Genomic DNA, 23,351 nt, shown 5'->3' on the forward strand with positions numbered 1-23,351 from the left:
TGGCGAGATACGAGTCCTTTATTATTTAAATGCCCCCGGCTTCAGATAGAGTTATGGGTTCTAATCTCATCAGAATTGAGGACAGAAATCGTAAACCTTGCATTTAGAAGACTCAACATCATAAATCTTACCAAATGCGCTGTCGCGCTATTGGTAGGTGATGAAAACAATAAGATGGTTTACACAATGTTCGTCTTTTCTCGTTTTTTTTAAGACACATAAATAATCAATTAATCACATAAAAGTATTGTCTTACTAGTTTGAATATACAATGCTATCAATTTTCACAAGCAAGATTTTGTTTATTAAATTATTGAAGATAATTGTTGACAACAACTGCATAGATAGATGCCCTTGCATACCCAAGGAGGGTATCAAAAACAGGTTCACACTATCCCTTAGTGTTAGACAAATAAGATATTTTTTCAAAGGGCTCGCTTCGTGGGGCGAATCTAATAATAGACAAGGGACTTTGTCTATTGAAAGACCTTCTTACTTTCTCACGCAAACCAAAACGATGGCCGTGCAATTTCAATATACATTTGCGAATAAAAAATTGTCTTTCAGTGATACAAAAGTTGAATAGATTAATGTTATTATATTACATTATCTATTCTATGCAATAATGTATTGGACTACCATAATTACTAATAGTATGAATAGTATATCGAACAAAAATAGCTTAGCTTTAGTAAGTACGAACTCAAGACAAGACAAACACTCTAAAAATTCAAGGAATAAGAATTTCCCTGTAGCATGAAATAAACATTGGTGCGAGTTAGCTAAATTGTAACAGGAGCTTTATTATAAACCTTTGATAAAGAAGTAAAAAAAACCTATTCTGACGATAAATTTCTAATTCCTTAAAAAACAGGGTACGGTAAAAAACTAAGAACATATTTTAATACCAAACAAAAACACCACTACATAAAACGCCTTGAAAAGTAACAAAAAAGAACTTCCGTGTTGTTACTTTATAAAGGTGGGGATTTGAGGACATTTTGTTGTTTTAATTTTTGACTACAAAGCTGCAAGGGGACTTTAGTGGGAGCCATATGTCGGCGATGACACATATGCTCTTTAGGGTCCCGTTTTTCATGTGCAATATTTTAATACAAGCTTTATTCAATGGCGTCCGAAAATACATAAAGACAGGTTTTGAACTAAATTAAATATTTGACAAAGAACACGTATTCATCGTTCAAAGATTAGGCTAGGTGACAAGTTAACAACCTAGTCAAATGAGGTAACTTTTTGGGAACGTTAATACGATTTATTTAAATAGCGTTTGAGAATGTTGTTGATGTATTATTGTATTGTAATGTTCTATGACAATACAAATTCATCAATACTATACGTCATCAATACACGCGGTGAAACGTCGCACTCTTCTTCTATCGTATGGGTTGTGAGGTGGATTACCAACCCCATCAACCCTGGTGTCAGGGTGATAATTGTTACGTAATTCATAATTAAAATTTGTAAATAAGTCAAAGTCAAAACGAAATGAGACAGATCATCTAAGACTAGCTTCTATTTCTAGATTAGCATTTTAATTTATCTTTGATGTACCCTAATAGGGTAAGTATCATTTATTAATTGTACGGAACCATCATCCAACACGCACACTTGACCAAATTTTTTGCATGTTTGTCCCAAATGGAACGCGCCACTTAGCAGCTATTCGGCAAATCGTCTACAATTACTTATCCGCAAATTGATAAGAGTTGAAAGCTCACTTTATATCGTTGCGTATAATAGATAATAAAATCATCTGTTGTTATATTTTGGGACATATGGTCATCGTGGAGTAAGGTACCTAAAAGGGTACGTAATCTTACATCTGTAGTCTACAAACATAGGCAGAGCCACATACCTACAACTTATAAATAGCCTATACAATATACATACGTCCCACAGACCTCCCCTTTAAGGGGGGGGGGGGAGGGGGGGGGGGAGGGCAGACCCTCATGTCAATAGGTAAACAAGTCATGGGTTTCGTTTCTTAAGGTTTACATATGAATGAGTCGGAATAAGAAGGGTTAGGTCGACAGTACTTTAAGCACGTGTCTACCTATGATAAACCCTAAGCCAATGGGAAACACCAAAACATGTGTAATGCTATTTACGTTTATTAATAGTTATCATATTTTGTTAGGCTCTATCTCAAGCTATGCGGTTGATTGACCTGTGAAATAAACTAGATGGCTGGAAATGTACTCGTCTTAAAACAATGTCTTTTTACACTACGGACATGAAACTTGACCAGACGTTACGTTTTTTTTTTTTTAATAATTTAAGCTCGCTTTTGTCCACAATCTCACCTGATGGTGTAACGATGTGGTCTGGGGTGGATCTTACTCTAGCCTTGAAGACTCCCAGAATTTAGCCTGGACACTCCCTCATTAGTGTAGTTGACATCACTTGACATTATTTTAAGACTTATCGGTATTTTAAGACATTTACTTATAAATATTTTTAAATTTGGGTTCGACATGCCTCAATCTTTTAATAACATGTAATTGTGATGTTTTCACCACTTTTGAAAAAGGAACAAGTCTGCAGGTAATTATTAATATACGAGTAGTACTTAACCGTAATTATATTTACATCATAATAAATTATTAAAATGGGCTGTTTATTGCCATATAAATGTCAAGATTATTTTTATTTTACTAGGCAAATTAGCGTACCTTGATTCTTAAAGGACTAGTCTAGACAGATCCATAAAGCGGCCACTTTAAACATTTATATTCGTTAATAAAAAAGAAAATGTTTTACTGTAAAGTAAGTAGTCCTTTTATACTTATTTCTTTCGGCTGACTATGCATGGAACTGTTATTAACAAAAATATTTTACAACTATACTTTTGAACTCTGACTAAAAACTGCTAATACTAATACCTTCTTAGTAAAAATATAATTACGCCAGTACTGTTAGAAAATAATTGATAGGCCCAATTTCGACAGATATATTACTATGCTAGCTAATGCACGTCACAACTCTGGCTTCTGTACTTTGACAGATCTAATTCGTACCGCGCATTGAAGCTATTGTAAAACATTATCTATATTGAAATACAATCACTAGTTATACTGAACTAGACGTCCTGTTTAATAGTACTTACAAAACAATGGATTGTCATTGAACGGTGCGGAAACAAAAGGTCTTTATTTATATGGATGACATTAGAAGTGGAGGGGTGAAACGGGGCGAAACTGGGCGAGAATTATGAAGTGCAGGGGCCATGACAGCTGCAGCACCCTTTTATATAAAGATACGTAGGGTCTGCACGGCTACCGCGCCGCGTGCGGCGCGAATTATATAAAAACTTCGACCAATAAACGCAGCGCGATAGACGTCGTACAGCAATTTTGGTCGAAGCCCGCGATATAATACGCGCCGCGCGCGACACGCTTGCCGTGCCGTGAGGGATGATCATCATCGCTGCAGTGCTGGTCTTTTCAAGTAGCGACTTGTTCAGTTCGTAAGGTCAGGCCTTTAATTAATAATTTAATTAGGTACCTACCTACTTTACTTACACTGATAAACAGTGCAATAAAAATATTGTCAGACAAAAAATCAAAATACGTTATAATTTAGTTCTAGCGGGAGCTTTATAGACGAACTATCTATTGTTTTCTCGGAAAATAAATTAGAAATAACTGACTATCTAATTATGACTTCGGAGTTGGTGACGTCGATAATCGACCATACACACACCCACAAAAAAAGTTTTTCCTAAATAAATTGGAAAGAAAACAGAAAACTTCTTCGTTTTAAAATATGCTTTAAATATTTTATTTACTTTTTTATGTCGTTGAATTTTTAAGAAACCTAAATGCCCCAATAAATTCAAGACCATTAGTCCTTTAACCAATTTGCCAAGTGGTCTGTGTAAAGAAATCAAAAGTGAGACGAAAGTTATCGCAATAAATCGACTTTTCAGCTTCAATAACTGCGAAAAAAAGTTTAATTTATTGTACTGGAGGATACAAAAGGGCAGGGGTTGTTTCACCTGGGCATTCCCTTAAGATTAATGTCTTGGTACAAAGAATCGCCCCCGCACAACGCACATGGCTTGATATTTCTACCCTATGCGCTTATTTTTTTCTTAATGTTTTTTTAACTTCCTTCCCTTATTATCGGCTTACAATTACGTACACGCGCCACGAAAGGTGTTTAGAGAAAGCTCTAATGAAGCATTTAGTTTGTATTACTGACATTATGACGGACTTTGTCTTATTTATTAGGGTTGTTGATATAATTTAAATAAAAAATATATAAGCTTATAATTATAATAAAGAATGTAATATCAGCTCACAACTATATCCCAATTAGAGTAGTTTAAGGGATATCCATCACAAGATAAACTAAGTACCCACACCTAACCGAGCTTTCTGTTTGACCACCGTGATAGATGGTGAACCAAGCCAAGAATGGTCCAACCCACTATGTTAGTGAAAACTACACTTAAGATAAATTACTACCTCATTGGTGCAAGTCCGGTACCGGAGTTCCAACTGGTACTCCCTGTTTGAGAAGCAAGCCGATGAGCCACAGGACCACAGTGAATAGTAAGAACATAAAGTAGTAATAGAACGAGCTCTAGAAATATTTGGCATCTAGAGTACATTAGATATCGAATTTATTGCTATTCAGCAATAAATCCTTTATAGGAAATAAAGTAGCAGCTTAAGTTAATCCCATACATCTTATTCTATAACACTCGTTTTTCACAATTATTGCAACTTGGTTAAGGCCTGCAGGGCTAATATGCGCAACGTGATAAATTTTTGTCACGATCATTTTATCGATTCTGATGATATAATTATGTCGTTTTGTCGATTCGTGCTAATATGCGAGCCCGAAATAAGTCAAGTCGTTCTGTCAAAATACAAACAAAATCACGTGGCATGTTAGCGAAAAAAACAAAACTTATCGATTTCGACAAAATTTATTGAATCGATCGATAATTTTATCACGTTACGCATGTTAGCCCTACTGATGTGGTTTTCAAAGTGAAATAATGTATTTGAAAAAAATATATACATATTATTTTATTCTATTACGCTGTCGTTTTTTCGTAATCATTTGCAACTTGTCTAAGGCCCCAGTTCTTAACTACAACATACAGAATAATCTGGAACATTATCTCTGTAACATTATATCATATTCCAGCCGGGGGATCTTGAGGTCATTGTTCTAGCTGCCAGTCTAAATTGTTGTTTTACTATGTCCAAGTACGCCTAGCCTACATTCTTGTAATGTTATTTTCATATGAGAGAGGTTGAGTGAATGAATAGAGGTTGGTGCGATTACTTGGGAATCTTACGTCATATCACGTGTGGGATGTGAGGTGGATGACCAACCGCATCATCCGTGGTGTTAGGGTTAATATTCAGCCGCCAATCGCGCCTGACATGTCTCATGTAGCGTCTACGCTCTAACATATTTCTTGGGGATTCTTTGTTTTTTTTTTTACGTTACCACGTGATAAACAGAAGTATAAGGTCACATACACATACGAAGATCTGGCAATATCGTAATGAAACCAACATTCAATAGAAATAAGTTTCGAATGCGAGACTTAACCTATATTGGGCTGGTTTTTCCTTCGCGGGCTGGAAGGTTGTCGCTTTTGTGAAAAACCGGACGTAATTTTTTTATGTTAGGTAAGCCGACCCTGTGAAAAACAGGATAACATTTAATGTCATTCATTATGTAACAAAAGTATAAATGAATTAAATAATTGGAATGAACAACCACATTTCTTTGGACCAAAAAAAATAGCATTTTATAGACAAATCCGGTCATATACAGAAATATAATTAAATGACGATTATTTTCATTATCACGTTCTTATTTACTTAAATGAATTGTATTAATTATAAAACTGCATTAATTCCTTAATAACAAAAATTACAATCTAAAGTCAACGACCTCAGTGAATTCTCGAGGAATGTCGATCCCGACGGGTTTGCAGACAGGTGATATGCCATCTGGCGGCTCCCACGTGTCAACCATTGCCAATTTATCGGGAATTTGATTTTCGAACGGTAGTCCCTTTTTTCTTTTTTGGTGCTAATGGCGTTTAGTTGATTTGTGATCTTTTTATTTAGTTATGAAGTTTTGTTAAATCGTTAGAAACTGGCTGGTTAGCTTTTTTCGGTTAGGTATTTAAAGATACATAGATTGTAGTTTTATGGGAAATTGAACAGTATGTTTCGTGAAATATAATAATTATAGTATAAAAACAACTTAGCTGCTTAGGCCGAAAGGTCCAGACACAATAGTTAAACAGTGAAGTTTGGATTTTAAAAGGACATTTGGTCTTCGTTACTAACAATACATAGGAAAACCAAAATAAGTCAAGTTTAAAACTGCACGGCAACATAATAAATAATTGTATTGGTAATATTATTTATGTAGGTATGAGGTATGAAAAAAGCTTATCATAGAGTTGTACTCTATTACTGGTAATAGCGAGCTACGGCACCAAGTAGGTTTGCTCTATTTCCTTCCCAGTATATGGTCAAGTCGATAACAGAACCAGGAAAACAACATACAGGTTAGCACCTACATTATTTTATTATGTAGTAGGTACTACACGGGAAACTGACCTCATTAAATCCACATGTTACGAAATGACCAAAACAAACTGAACATTGAACAAAAAGCTATCAAATAAAGTACTGCTATCGATTTTTGTAGTGTGCCGCGCCATCTGCGTTGCGCTTGCGCCCCCACGCATGCGCACAAAGCCGCGTTGATTGCCGCACAGCTGCGCGACGCCAGGGGATGCGTCGTGCGTCGGACTATAATAAAACTGTGTTGTAAAATTCAGCTTTGCTTGTGGGAGTCCTGAGGTCGTGCCACGTACATGGTGCAAGTAAAATTAGAGTTGGTTTAGAACTGTTTAAATGCAGTATATTATAATGCGAAGGTTGTTGGTGGGGCTGGCAGAGGAAGACCTAGAAGGACGTACCGGCGCGCATGTATGAATACATTGATGAATGTGCAGGAAGCAAGAGAAGTATGTCAGGATCGAAGGAAATGGAATTCCATAGTCTGCGTACCCCTGTAAGAAATAGGCATGGATTTATAACATTAAGTAAGCAAGTTCCATTTACTCCACCTACCATTCCGTTTACTACTACTTCTACTACCATAAAACTTTTAATTATAATTATATAAAGGGCAAAAGGAAATAGCTTAGTAGGTACGTATATGCTCTATTTGTTATGAAAGTTGCGATTAAATGAAGAGCGATAATATAAAACTTTTACGATGATGTAGTCTACGATGTGGACTATAAAGGCAGATACCGATTCGAAACAGCTGATTGCAAAATGAAGAACTTCGTCCATTGTAATAACCATAAAAATATTAAGTACAGGCAGCTAAATTGATAGACGCAAATTAAAAACTCGAAAATGGAATAAAGAAAAAGTTCTGCAAAGTGTAAATGACCCATTTAAGGGGCATTGCACTTTTGGAACATTGTGGACTTAACAATAGACATTCCCCTTTAAGAAGGGTTACTTTAAGAATCAGGTTTGGAACAATTAAAGGCTCGTGTGAATCTGTTTCGAGGGTTTTTGAGAGGGTATCAGGAACTTTGAGAAGGTGCATAATGACTACCACTTTATTCTAAGGCATCGGCATGTCTTGTATTTATTAATACATTAGCACTAAATAACAAACAGCATACGACAGCTTTTTTGACTTATTGTAGATTTGCCGCAGATGGCATTAACTACTTGGCCGGACAAATGGGGAGCGCTGAAGGCTCTCACCCGGTACAACGTTTAAGACAACAGGCCTGAGGGTGCCCAGTTGGGCGCGAACCTCGGCTCAGGGCGTCGTCTGAGAGGAAAAATATTTGAAAGAATTAATCGACCCTAGTGGGTCGATAGCGATAAGCGCTGAATGAGGGAATTCGTCGACCACGCCGGCGGGGTCGGTATCGGGGACCTGAAGTGTTTGGTGTCGCGAGCTGATTGGCTGCCTCTATGGCTAGAGTAATCGGGTCGTCGGGAGAATACGACAGCATACGGCAGCGTACGGCTTTGAAATAGACTACTCTGGGCGCCATCCTACTTGCGTCAGACACGAATACTGCGGGGCGGAAGGCCAGAATGAAACCACTGCCAGAAGGCACAAAATAACCATGACGGTCACTTAGATTTCTATACACCTAATATTTGACCCCGTACATACATAAACTCGCGCGTAATTCCCACCGGGGTAAGCAGAGACTATGGAATTGCATATGCTTCGATCTGGACACACTTCTGTTGCTTCTTCCACATTCATCAATCGTTTCACACACGCACGCGGTTCAGAGTAGATCGCACTAAACCTTTTCTAAAGACATCTTAAATTTGGCTATATTGGCAATTGTTGTATTTTGGCAATTTGGTTAATCGGCTCTATCTCGTCGAAATCGAAACACTAAATAAGAACTTATGTGAAAATGCAACCTAATCTAGAACCAGCAAACCGAACATCTGCCAACAATTATTTTCGTCAATCTTTATCATTTAACATCACTAAGTCACCTACATACAAGGGTCAAAACACCATGGGAATGGGATTAAAAAAACTCCTCGTCATCACAGTGAATCGTTTACAAATTTGGACAGAATCTAAAGATGAGGGACATGCACGAATGAGTTACCCCCCTTTGTCCAAATATGCAGGCCCCTACTTTTATTTTTTGAATCGTGGGAAAGCTTACCTGTAGGGGCTTCATACCCTTACATTAATTATAAGTGCAATAAATTACAATCAGTATTTTGATTTCATTCACGCGCGATTAGGTAATTCGATGCACGAATTATTTTGGATTTACGATGTTTCGAACAGCATTGTTGGGTACGGCATATAAAAATGCAAATTAATGGATATAGACTCGGATATTAATCAAAATGCTTGAAGTTGCATACCGATGGCTACGCGTAATTAATTTTATCGTTGGTATTTTGAGTTCCGAATAAGACGCTTACGTTAAAGGAAATTCGTCTCAGAATGACCCTTTTCTCTGGCAGCAAAAAGTCGCAGAATGACCCTTTTTTGCAAAATCCCTTTTACGCAAAATAACCCTTTGAATATCTGCAATCATCAACAGGCACAAGAATGTAAGTTGATCATTGACGACTGGACAAGTTGCGAATTCTCTCCCAATAGGGATAAATTTTTTAACATGAGGTTATGACTGTAATATCATTAAAGTATACAGTTCAAGGAAAAACGTACTCGACCGTAAGATTTTCCCACTGTTTTTAAAAGTCTCTTATTAATTCCACTAATGGTAATCGTTTAACTATTAACACGGGAACATATTGCACGTGAGTCATGACATGCTTGGGCGACTAGAAACATCGGGGGTGTGGGAAACAAGTAGGTATGTAGAATCCTTGATGATACATAACGTTCTGTTGAAATAGTGTGTAATAGGAAGTTATTGGAGGGACTGTTCATTTTATGATTTTAATCATAATCGCATCATTTATTGCGTTCCACATTGTAGAAGGTTGGTAACATAATGTGACGAACACATATAGACCCGGATTGGGCACAGCAATTTTAAAAGTAACTTAAAAAACTACAAGGCTTTACAATCTAATATTCGCCTCCACTTGGCATCGATTCAAAATGGTTAGGATTGAGCTTAATTTAGTAACCCAGTCTTTTCGTGATTTTTTTAGTTCTAGGCGAAAGAGTTTGAATTAAGAACTGCTTTTCAATAAGCCAGTAAAAGGTTGAAATATCATCAAATTGAAAAACCATCTGCTATTTTGGTCACTCCTAAAAATTAAACTAATGTTCACTCCCATGTTTCCGGGAGAGTCGAATTTAACATCAATTTTCTAAAATCGGTATTTGTGCCTCCAAAATATTCACGATATAAAAGTCAAAATACGAAACAAATTAAAACAAAGGGTAATAAATAACTAATAATATCATAATAAAAGAAACAACTGACGCAAGTTCATGATCCCCCATATGCTAGGTTATTTAAAAAACCCTCATGCATGATAATATAGTTTCCTTAGAAACACGATAAAATATAACATACGGGCCCTCTGGAAGCCCTCCCAACCCGCATGTTAGAAAGGTGTAGTTATGAGTTTTATCTATACTTGTGGTTTAGTAACTTAGGCGAATAAGTGAGATCCTAAATTCACAAGTTATTCTAAAGTAAAATATTTTAGCACAACTTTCGAAACCTGAAAAGGAATTCGTAACAGAATAACGCGCGTAATCCATAGGGGTCTTAATAATACATTTTATATCTAAATGTGACGCACTCTTAGTATTGATGAGCTAAGATGAGAAGAGTATAATATCTAGTGACAGAGTCAAAGGTCAATGTCATAGAAAATACTACACATTTTCAAATCGTTGTATAAGTACGAAAAAATCTTTATCGATTGATTGATGATTGTATTACAAATATTTGATAATACTCTGCTTGACATATAAAAAATATAATATGGTAATTTGCATTTACGCATTTTCAGATGTATAGCTATGGCACTGTAGCACCTGATATAAATGTCAATTTAATTTAAAAAACCATCGCGAATTTTGCTAGAGGTATTTTCGGGTGGGAAGAGGTTCCTAGTAGTTTTAATGCTAGTAGAGTATTAGGATAAGTATGCGGTTTTCCAGAAACTAATCACGAGACATTTCATTCAGTCTTCTTCTTCTATCGTGTGAGTTGTGAGGTGGTTATGTCCATTCGATACATTTTGTTTCTTGACGTGCTCGGAACAAGCAACGTTCTTTTATCTATGGGACTATTTTGCATTTAATTTTTCACACCTACCTACTCCCACAGACATCCAGCTAAGCCAGTTTTCGCCCCCATTCCTTTGTCATCCAGGGCGCGTGGGAACGCTGCCAGGACAAGTACTCAAGTCTTTAAATGTCCCAGGACTTCACAAGATGTCAGATAAACTCCCAACCGGTTCAGGTATTAATTTCCTCTTATTCGCCGACACTATTGTATAAATATCCAATTAATATCTGTTACTAAGCCATATATTTTCGTATTCATGGCCTGAGTAAGTTTGTTGGACAAAGTTTTGATAGTTATTTTGTTAGTGGGGATTGTTTGATCAGTTTCGTTTTATTTATAGACAATAGAATAGATCTCGCGCCTCAAATTATATCGAGGGCTTCGACTAATAGGCTGACGTCTATACACGTAGAAAGCACATGAGCGCGCGGTGGCCGTGCAGAGTATGCCTTTACAGCAATCTTGTACCAATATAGGTCTTAAAGGGTCTTATGCATATAACCCGGGTGCTTTCAAGGCCAGAGTGAACAGGCACCTTCTGGGCGAGCTCGCTCCATCTTAGGCCTCGTCAAAAAAGGGCCCTATATGACTAGAACACCGCAACCACGGTTGCGCCACCAACAAAACGTATGTAGTCGTATAAACGTTACCTTACCTAATGTCTTGTTGGTTGCAGAACCATGGTGTCCTAGTAAGTTATATGACCCTTCCAGTGTTAGCGGGCGTTAACAGGCAAAACGGGGTGTATTAAATAATCATCTACTTAAGTCCTTCATTAAATTAAATACAGCAACACCCGCAGTTGTCAAACGCGACAAACAATGACTATTCATCATAGGCTCTTGTCGGTGTAGCATTCTCTATTCTTGTCTATCAAAGGGCAATTCCTTCACTTTCTTATAAGACACGACATTCACCTTCTCTTTAATCTGTGACTATGACTATTAAACAATACAAAATTTAAATTATAAGGCACGGAAACTCCCAGACGTCATCGTAACACTTGCTTGAGGTTATAGCAATAAATTACCATTCGTATGCTTTCCCCTGCTTAAAACCGGGATTCAATTTTCAAAGAATTATGTAGTACAGGGTTGGAAGGCAAAAACCTCATTTGAATATACAATCTACAGGCGATTATCTTTGGCGCATAATTTTGAAACCACCCGGCTTCTAGCACGCGTCGACTGATACACAGGTCTGACTACGATCATGTATTTTACTGAAATGCATAGCGTCGTCTTACAAGGAAAAACCGCGTAAGCACCTTTTAAAAAAACACATTCGCTACGCAGATACGCTAATTTCAATCCTGAATAAAATTTGTGGTCTTAATTTTTACCAGAATTGAAATGAATCGAGGTTTTGTTGAAGGAAATCACATCAGAATGTGATTTTTGAAAAAGTCGCTTACGTAATTTTCTCTAGAAGGTAACCATAGGTTAGGAAAGCATTGCTGGACTAGGTGAAAGAACAAACAGAACGCGTTCTGTTGCTTATCATCCAGGCATGTAAAAACTGACCAAGGGAAAAGTCTTTAGAATGAATATTAAGACTTCTAGCCGCCTGTTTTATGGTAACTTGTGCGTCTGCCCGCTTCCAATGGAATTACCGTGATTATTTTATAAAGTACGGTATATTATAGAATAGCATTTTATTTAGAAACACATTGCCAATAACACTTGCAAATGTTTTCGACCTTTGTCCACGTTTGATTTTTTGCAAGACCAACCATTGTCGGTATAAAATCGAACATTGTTTGATCAGCAACTGTCTCACAATTTATTTCGGAATAAAAAAACAGATTGAAGGACTTTAAAATTCGAAATAAGTCGGAATTGATGGATAATTTTGAAAAACAAACAAAACATAGTCCTTTCCGCAAAAGTTTCGTCTCCCTGATACTTTTTTACCAATGTGATTGGAAAATAAAGTCTTTGGGATCGTGTCACAAAGCCTTTCTCATCAGAATCGGAGTTATAAGGCTATAAAATATCGATAATCGGGTTACTTTTAAATCTTGCGATTTTTGCGCAAATTCAAAGAACACTGATGAACTTTGACACGTATACAAGCTCAACCCATGTTACGTATTCAAAATCGAAAAAAATAACATAAAAAATCCATCGCGAATCTGTCTGTCGATTACAAAAGAAGTAGGTAGACTTTTGTTGGTACGGTTTCAGTAAAGAATGGGCTCCCCCGATGTCTTGGGGTCCCCTTAGTAATGTATTACAATATTTCTTTGCGACCAGCTGGTCTATTCAGAGATTTTGATAAAAAGGGCTTTCTTGAGACCATTACCACGTGGTCGGAAACTGAACTGGTTCGATAGATAGCGGGCATATGACGACCAACAAATCAAGAATAACTAGGTTTGATACAAAGCCTATGGAAGGGTGGAAGATCGCAAAGAACTTTAAAAAAGGCTGAATACAGGAGGAGAATTAAGAAAACTTCTGCTTCAATAGTAAGGATTCTTTAAAACTATAATTAAAAAGCAGCGTAAAATGTACCACAACGATTTAAAACATACAGTAAGTTATTATATATTTAAAGTAGCAATAAATGGTAACCCATAGCATGCTAACCTGTCGCACCATTAACTACTTATATTTCCGACTGAGCATATAAGCCTGAGTTTACAAAGTTCCCTGTAAAAGTAAACTTAAAGTTTCAACTGAGGTTGTAAATTCGAAATATAAGACCTAATGAAAACTCAAAGACCATTTAATTTATAACTTTTTGCCTACTACATTAAGTCTGGAAATGTCAACATGGTAGTCATATAAAAAGTGAAGTGCATATTGCAGCTAGGTGCATAGCATCGTGTGAAAGTCCCGTCTCACCGCCCCAATTACATCTGTATTCATAGACACATTAGAAGCGTAGCTGTCGGTAGTCGAGTGTCGATATCGATAAAGTTACGACATTACTAAGTACGCCCTTGTTTTAAAGGAAATTGTAGATCCAAAAATAAGTATCGAGAGATTGAGATAGAGAAATGCCAAAGAAAATGTATCTCTTTAATGTAACTCAAGCAAGGATTTTAATTCAAAATTCAGGATACGGGGAGATTATTTACTTGCTTCAAGACCAACAACACAAGCTCACAACTATATCCCAATTGGAGTAGTCAGAGGTACATCCATCGCAAGATGAACTAAGTACCCACGCCTCACCGAGCTTTATGTAAAGAACGTCATAGGTGGTAAGTGGTAAGCCGTATCGACGTCTATAATGATCGAGCCAACTATGTTAGTTCAAAATCAATAACTCATTGGTACAAGTCCGGTACGGGGATTCGAACCGGCGCTCCCCGAATGAGAGTCATGCCAGTTCAGGACCACAGTGACTACTTACTTCAGTTGCTTCGATATAAGTGCGTGGAGTATCATAGGCACTCAAAGAAATACAGTTTTATGCACTTGTCTTTAGGGAAGTTAAAATAAGCAAATCATTTATTAGACTGTAAGTAAAGAGACAATTATTTGTCGCAGCAAAGTAAACAACATTTCGATACGTCTATCAAGCTAAGCCCGCGGTACTTGTCGCGTCGCGTGCGTCATGGAGGGCCATAATTTTATCGATAACTATCGCCCGTCTCTGCCTCGCACCTTGCCTACCATCTGCTTGACACGTGAAGCAATTTACCGGGCCTTCGGGGGTGCCACCCTCCACCTATGGTCGTTTACCTTAGGGGTAGATGGTCAATGTACGCGATGTGAACTTTTCACAGGCTGTCGTAGTGTTTTAATGTTAGAAAGGTCACGAATACACGATACGGGAAAAGTAAGGAGGGTAAAAAAATACCAGTGACTCAGCTCACCCTGGTAGGGATTACGAGCGTGAGTTAAGTATGAGCAAATTGTACAAAATCAAACACAAAAACTTTTGAAATTTTTTTCTAGCAGTCCCGAGAAAGTTTTAAGACTTTGCAAGGAGATGGCGATAAATTTTATCTTTTGGATAAAAAACCTAAACACGGCTTCAAGTTACTTGCGTACGATTTATGGTTATAGGCCTTACACTACCCAATATTCAGGCCCGATGCGTCGGGATGGGGCAGTGTAATAGCACGTTTGGTAGGAGGAGTCACGATTACGCCATACATTGTGCAAAGAAAGCTATTTGTTATGAAAAAAATATAACTAAAATATTTTTACCTAGAAAGCGATCTCAAGACAAACTACAAGGTAAAATAAAAAGGTTTTATATCAGGCAAATTCACTTAACTTATTAGTAAAATTAATGTACTATTAAAACATATTTATTGAATTCTGAAACCGTCCTTAAATGCATTACTCTATTTACGTCTATACCAGGAAACGACGACATTAGACCATTAGAAGCAGGTGGAATGGACTTTCCATGCCTGCGTGGTATAAAAACAAGTACCTACGATTAGACAGCTGCTAGTAACCACGTTAGTTGCTAAGGAACTATTACATAATTACTTCTATTTTGTACATCTGTCGCCCTTTTGACTTTCTACGTGGCTGGAGCGTCTTGTTAGCAATTTCTTTTACATTTTATTGTCTAATTTATGTCATTAGTCATTACATTAAAGAGGAATCATTATGGAAGTACGTATTAACTAAGAATATAACAACATATAATATTGCAACAGGCGTGTACCTCCGAAAGGGTAGGCTCCTCTTCACGCCAGCTATGTTGAAGGCCCATGTAATAGGGGGGGAGCCTATTGCCATTAATCTAGCACAAAACATGGAAACCACGTGACATCAAATATCTATGATGATATAAATTCAAAAAGTACATACATAAACTCACGGCTATTACCCACCGGGGTAAGCAGAGACTATAGAATTTTTTTTTTCGACGTGACTTATTGTAGTTTTGCCGCAGATGGCATTAACTACTTGGCCGGACAAATGGGGAGCACTGAAGGCTCTCACCCGGTACAACGTTTAAGACAACAGGCCTGAGGGTGCCCAGTTGGTCGCGAACCTCGGCTCAGGGCGTCGTCTGAGAGGAAAAATATTTGAAAGAATTAATCGACCCTAGTGGGTCGATAGCGATAAGCGCTGAATGAGGGAAATCGTCGACCACGCCGCGCCGCGCCGCGCCGGCGGCGTCGGTATCGGGGTTTACCCTGGAAAGTCCTTCATTTATATGTATTCAAAGAATATTTTTTTTTTGTTCCCAGTCTGACTGCCTGATATTCTGGTTGCTGTCGACGGTAACGGCTGGTCTGCTGGCGGTCTGTATCGTCGGCACCCAGTACTTTGTGATTGAGGGCAACAAATTTGGTCTGAGGATCATATGCCTTAGGAGAACTAGTGGGCCGATAGCGATAAACGCTGAATGAGACTAATCATCGCCCGCGACGGCGGGGTCACTAAACAATAATGAACTTAAAAAACATAAAAAACGGGATAATGCTAGGGAGATGATGATGTCATATCTAAAACTTCCTCATTACAAAGGAAATGAAAAGCTAATGGGGCTCGCCCCCTGGTTGGTGTGTACGGTCACGAGCATTAATATGTATACACTTTGGTACCATGTCACATTAACTTTTTTGACAAATTGAACTGTAAGTCTCACTATAATAAATAGCCTATATACGTCCCACTGCTGGGCACAGGCCTCCTCTCAATCAACCGGAGAGGGTATGGAGCTTACTCCACCACGCTGCTCCACTGCGGGTTGGTGGAGGTGTTTTTACGGCTAATAGCCGGGACCAACGGCTTAACGTGCCCTCCGAAGCACGGAATCAACTTACTTTTTCGGACAATCAGGTGATTCAAGCCTGAAAAGTCCTTACCAAACAAAGGACAGTCTCACAAAGTGATTTCGACAATGTCCCCATCGGGAATCGAACCCGGACCTCCAGATCGTGAGCCTAACGCTCTTACCACTAGACCACGGAGGCTGTTAAGTAACACGGAGGTTGTAAGTCTCACTAAATGTCAAATATGTTAGTGCGACAGAGTCCTAAATTGGGTACATTACATTGCTCATGACTGTACACACCTCTACCTCTTTCGGGGAAACAGGCGTTATGTTACAAAAAACAAAAACATGACAATGTTCATGTAGATAAATCTATACATGAACACACCTTAAATTATGCCGCAAAATTCTCAACCACGTGTATCATTATCCATCCATCTTATCAAGGTTTGGCCGTCAGACGGCTTTTGAATGAAAATTCATGACCATTCACCTCATGAAGTCACGGTATAACTAGTTAGCGTGTGGCATACATATCCGGCCAAAGTATTTCGTTGAGTTTTTTTTAGAGTTACTTATGGTTTTTAAAGGCCCAAAGTGCTAAAATCGAAACCCCATTGTTTAACTATTCTGGAAATCTAGGCCCGAAAAGTTCACCCGGGTCCAATTAGGTACCCTATCTTATTGTTAAGGCTTCAGCACATCCAAAGCAGCGCATGCGCGACACGGCACATGTTGTAATCAGTGATTGGCCGTTCCCAGGAATGTTCTCAAAGTGGAAATGTTTCAAAGCTTTATAGAGAAAACTGCTTTTATTTCAAATTGTTATTTCTTATACTGTGCGTATCTGCCCAAAGGACATGTAATTTATTTATTTATTTTATTTATTTATTTATTTGGTCAACCAACGGCAAGTACACTGATACATGAGTTTGCAGTTAATACATATAAAAAACTAAGCGCCTCGCCACTTACAGGTGGACACAACATGCACTAATACTTTAGGTACTTAATTACAAAATTAAATTAGAGCTAGAAAAAGTAACAACTTCAATGATTAAAAGGTATCTGTTTTAGATAAAACAGTCTTTTTGATTCGAGGAACAGATGTGAAGAAGATATCTATTTTATCTGCATACAATTCGTAAGTAGTAAACAACCGAACCAACGAATAGTGTTGTTTAAGATTTGTGCGACATCTAGGAAGCGAGAACAACTTTTTTGCAGTACAAGACCTAATAAAAGTCTAAGCTCTTTTTACATAACTTTTGCGTCTTTTTATTGCCGGGAATCTTCCCAAAGTGGGAATTTTCCCAGGAACAGCACATCGATGGTTGTAATGCAAGAAACTGTATGACCCACGTCACACAAATATCACAGACACACCAAGTTGTGATAGTATATCGCACGGGAATTAATTATGACCTTGGTTTAAAGTGGCCACATCGAAGCAATTCATCTAAAAAAGGCAATATTACAATTTGACATTAGCGCATAAAAGTAAGTGCGCAATGCGAACAAATGTCAAATAGCAATATTGCTTTTTTAGATGAATTGCTTCGATGTGGCTTTTTTTACCCGTCTGAACGGTTGTAACGCGGACCCACGTTGAACTTGTGCCGTGCTTTTACGCGAATTCTAATAAAGTTAATTTCTTCAATGTCATCGCTGCTCTTGTCTGCGCTCGCCCTAAGTTAACCCGTGAGGAATGAGCAAAAGAACCTGTGGCTACCTACTCCATTAACAGACCTACTTAATTAACCACATGCCTACCTATGGTATGATGGTGTGTATACTTAAGTGGCATATTACCAGTCTTATGTTCATTAAAATAACATAAGTTCACGACTATATTTCCAATTGAGTTAGTCAGTGGTAAGTACCTACCTACATCCACCACAAGATGAACTGGAGTTACATTATAGTTTAGTATAACCGCTTATTAATAGCGGAAGGAAGGAAATATGAAAAATACTTATATCCATGCTTTCTGGAATGGTTTCACAATAGATGGACCGGACCTATTTGTTACATCAAGAACAAAATGCTGAAAATTTTCATTAACATGGTAACACTCTTCAGAAATGTACTTAGTTACTATTAGTCGTAGGTATGTTCAGTAGTTAAGACACGTTAGACCTTGGGAGTGCTTCAAGGTCTCGGAAAGCACGCAGGATAATCCGGACAAGTTGAAGGTCGGACGAAGACGGCGAATTTAAATTTGACTATAGTCGGTGATATGAATTTTAAGGATTAAGTAGGTATAGGTAGGGTATAGGTACCTACTCGGTAAGTACCTATTTCTTTGCGTCAATAGTTCAATCATAGTTATAAATGTAGGTTACCTACCTATTGTTTCAACTTACCATCTTACGTTGGATGTTTTCGCAGATTGCCCAGAATGTGTGCGATATTACGGAACGGAAGTAATAAGGAAAAGGTAGGTAGGTATGTAAAGGCTACTCTTATAAGTAAAAAAAAAATCCGACGAAATTAGAATCTGCTCATTTTTTTGAAGTCGGATGATAAAAGCTTTTCTCGTTAGCTTTTCAAGCAAGAAATTAGTAAGTAGATAGGTAGCAGTCATTTAGGTATCGACCGATCTATCGTGAATGATGTCGTGTCTTGACCTTAGATGATTCAGGTTTTCTTACTCCATGAGATGACTGAACTAATCAAAATAATGTAGGTAATTGCAAATCGTCATTTCGTTTTGTATGACTAATTAAAAATAGGTAGGTTATTATTATACAATAAAAATCATTGATAAAACCAGTTACCGTGGCATTTCATTTCATATCATTGGTTGTTATTTTTTGTCGACCGGCACGAGGCAGTCTGATTGTGGATTTTATATAAGCAAATAGGGACCTACCTACGTACTTATAACCTAAATGAACTTCTAAGTTTGTATCTTAGGATGTAAACAAAATAAAACTCACTTTCTACGGCGTTGGGCGTGTGAGCTTTCGATGACCGATGTGCTCTCCGCAGGAAAGTTGAAGGATTCGCCAAAAATCCGATATTGCAAGTCGTCCTCCTCATTACTTGGATATTGCATCGCTTCCACACTAATTACGGTCCGAGTTGAAATAAACCACCCTTATCATTTAATTTAAGGCTCATCGTTACAACATTTTGAACAAAAATCACACTCGAAGTCCTTCCGTTTACAAATTTTACTTAACATTATATTATATATAGGTACGCACAAACAAAATCCCGCCAAAAAAACAATAGACAATACTTTTACTTTTTAAATTTTATTTTATTTTTTTGGCATCGACCGCGAGGAATCTCGGCCGTGACGCGCGCGGAGCCGGACTGGCTTGAATGCGACCGCGCAAGTTGAGCGCGGGAAATGTTGTCCCTCCCCGTTTCGCCGCGGGCCGTGCTATAATGGTCATGGAATTCCTAACTTAATAGGTAGGCCCATTTTATTGTGGGGATGTTACTCAGATCGAAGACGAGTTTTACAGGTGGTATCAAGCAAATCATAAACTCATAAAAACGGCGGAAATGAGAAAATAAACAGAGGATGTTAAACCAGATTGTACAGTTCTATGAAGCTCATGGGACCTTATCGGCATGTAAGAGCATTTACTGATTAATCGCTATAATTATAGGTAATTCACTATCATCAAAGTTGCCTATTACTAACTGTGGAGGAAGCAGGGACATAGGGGTCGATTGACCATGATGTCGAATAATGTTCACAACACAACACACTTGTCTCTTGCAAACAAGAGAATACGGATATACGGAATCCACTTTCTGCAGGGCTAAAATGCGCAACATGATAAAGTTATCGATCGATTGAATAAATTTTGTCGAAATCGATAAGTTTATTTTTTCCGTAACATGCGTGCCACGTGATTTTGTCCGTATTTTGAGAGAACGATATGACTTATTTGGGTTCATATATTAGCACCGAATTGATCCAATAATGAGTACAAGCTTCCTTTCATTAATCAGCGGAATGCAGTTTAAACCAAGCTGCCATTACAGACGCCACAGTCAGTTTATCTATATTACAAGTAAGATGGATACTAATATTACTTAGGGAATTCTAAGTAGGTACGACTAATCTAAGTCGCCTACAAACTTAGCTCATGCTATGTGTAGATAAATGTGGCGTATTAATAATGAAAGTAATTATCGTAATAATAGAGGACAGGTGCTGCTTCTGTTTGCATTTTTTCGTAATAGGTATATATAATTTATGTAAGTAGGTAGATTTATAGAGCATAAAATAAGGAAAATATGTAAGAACAATGAAGTGCTAACTGCAAATGCAGCCAAATTTAGGTTTGGTATAACGACCTCTGGAAACGGTTTAATGGCAATTAATTCCTTCAAATAATATTCTGTCAGACGATGTCCCGTCCGAGATTTGCGCCCAACTGAGCACCCTCAGGCCTGATGTCATAAATTTTGTTCCAGGTGAGAGCCTTCATCGGTCCCCATTTGTCCGGCCAAGTGGCTAATGCCACGTCAAAAAAAGTTTTAATGGCATAGAACACTTATCTCTGTCACATGCGCAACGAGACCAATAAGAAAGATAAAAGAGTTTGTCAGATAAGTCGAGTAAAGACAATCGTTTCCGGTAAAAAATAGGACCTTTCTTCAGGTTTAGTAAGCAATCCCTGTGTTGATTGCAACAAAATTCTTAAATGACTTTTACTCACTCGGGTTCAGTTTTGATGATAAGATAGTCTTCCTCGGCGGTAGACGACAGCTTCGCCTGCAAAGCTTTCAGCCTTTGCATCTGCAAGTACGATTTTGTGGTTTCATCCTCCATGCTGAAGCAAATAAAAATGACGAATGTATTATTTAAATACTTTATGAAGAGTTTTTTTGTTAGAGATACCTATCCCTAACGATACTTGCTTCCTCTTTTTCCTCGCCTATCTTGTTAATAGTGTATATTTTTATCAGACCTGAATCAAAATTTGATCTATATAAAGATTCTGCAAAAGTTTTAAGGACTTTTCGCTTTTGGAATTAATGGCGCCGCGGCTAATTCGAAGGCTACTGCAGCTTACTGCGGCAGCTTTGATTGCAGCAGCCAGAGGGAGTCTAGGCAAAAGTGCTCATGTAGTCTAGGTATGTTTTATATAAATAATAGGTAATCCAGTTCACCGTTCATAATGCATCTATAATGACCATTCGTGACTCCAAGCCAGGATGACTTTTACCGAAGACATGGGCGACAAGTTTGGCTATTTTTGTCTAGGAAAGAGACATAAATTATTCGACCTTCACGTCATGGGTCACGCACCTCAAATCGAGATTGCGATCATTACTGACGTTAAAAATAATACTAAACAATTATCAAGGTCGATTTATAGTTTATACTAATTGCTAAGCAGGTTTCACGGAGTAGGTATTAGGTAATAAGATGAAAAGCCGGATAAGTACGTAACTTACCTATGAATTTAGCTAAAGATAGGTACCTACCTAATCGCAACTTTGGTAACCGACCTATGCCGTGTCCCTCAAGCGATACGAAAAAAGTAAAAACAAAAGTAGAAAAATGAATTGCGAAACTTCCTGCTGAACCGATTTGGATGAAATTTGGCAAAAATTGGCATTTATCTTATTCTTATTCTATCTAGGTAAGGTCCCTAGATATACGTAGATACCTGCCTTCCTACTCAAGCATCGAATTCTCCTATGATAAGATAACGAAGGTAATAGGTAATGTAGGTATGTACCTATCTACTTTACCAAAAAAAGTTATCTAGGTAGGTACCTACCTACCTAATAATAAATAAATGATATATTTGTATTTAAATCTAGCAATAAACATTAGCACCTAGGTAAATTGAAATAGTATCAATATCAACTATTCCAACGCGCACGCCGGTGGAGAAAACTCCGAATCGAATGACGAGTGACGCTCGCATACGATACGAGTTTATTTGACCTCATTCCGTTCAGTAGAGATAATGATAAACATTCAGCGACAAATATCTTAGTGATATAGTTAATACTTGAATCCTATTTCATTTATTAAAAGAGCAATGTAACGCAACTATGACGAAAAACAACAAAAAGAAATGAGAAATCTTGTGTGCGCAGCAGCGAGTGGTTACGTTGCATAATACGCAATGAACGGTGCACGACATTGAACCTTGAATTAACTCATAACAGCGTGGTTAGGCATCAAAATAGAAATAAAACAGAATCGGTGTTCACGATAATAAAACACCTTCACTTATTTTTATTTTAAATACAGTTTCCTTTCAAAATAAGAATCCGTTAAATATTTGAAGATCAAATTCGAAGGAAAAACGTTATGGCTAACGGTGGACAGATTCCAATACAAGGATACAACGGGAATGTACGTATATATGGCGTTTATTCAACCGAAGTCATTAAGTAAAGTAAACGTTTAATCATTGTAGAGTCAAATGAAGCTCTACCTGTAAATATAAATGCACAAGGAAGTTAATTTATGGTTAATTTCACGTTCAGAATGACGACATTATCGATCGAACATACCTTGATTGTTCATTATTCTCCATATACCGCCTTAGAAAGTTATTTACCGAAACATAGAGTCATTAAATAATTTTGTAAATAATAAATAAACCAATTCACTACATATATCTGATGAAATTGCACAATATAATGGAAAATATAATGAAAAACTTTTCTTCAAATCATAACCACAATTCGTTAGCATTCGTTACAATCAAATGAGGAGATCTTCTATCTCTTTTCTACTTTGCTGTAATTGTATAAGTGTGACAGAGACAAAGAATGAAACCGTAAATAGAAGTTTCGTGTTTATGTAAGCGCCATCTTGGATAGGAAACGAAACGTTTGATTAGTC

The 23,351-nt window shown here is 37.5% G+C and overlaps 1 protein-coding gene across 5 annotated transcripts in view; it reads right to left on the reverse strand.

The window, feature by feature from the left end:
* LOC126377335 (myb protein) overlaps window positions 1-23,200 on the reverse strand; it is a 59,264-nt gene extending 36,064 nt beyond the window's left edge. For 4 of the 5 annotated variants that reach the window (XM_050025036.1, XM_050025035.1, XM_050025034.1 and 1 more), the window contains exons 1-2: window positions 23,018-23,200; window positions 21,199-21,312 (exon numbers count right to left, since the gene is read on the reverse strand). In XM_050025036.1, the coding sequence (XP_049880993.1) occupies window positions 21,199-21,312; window positions 23,018-23,040 (137 nt within the window). In that variant the 5' untranslated portion in view covers window positions 23,041-23,200. Of the gene's footprint in view, window positions 1-19,452; window positions 19,849-21,198; window positions 21,313-23,017 lie in introns of those variants that run through there. The other variant, XM_050025033.1, reaches the window with a different exon arrangement.
* Window positions 23,201-23,351: the final 151 nt, after the last annotated feature.

Source organism: Pectinophora gossypiella, chromosome 23 (genome assembly GCF_024362695.1).
Source record: "Pectinophora gossypiella chromosome 23, ilPecGoss1.1, whole genome shotgun sequence".
NCBI lineage: Eukaryota > Metazoa > Arthropoda > Insecta > Lepidoptera > Gelechiidae > Pectinophora > Pectinophora gossypiella.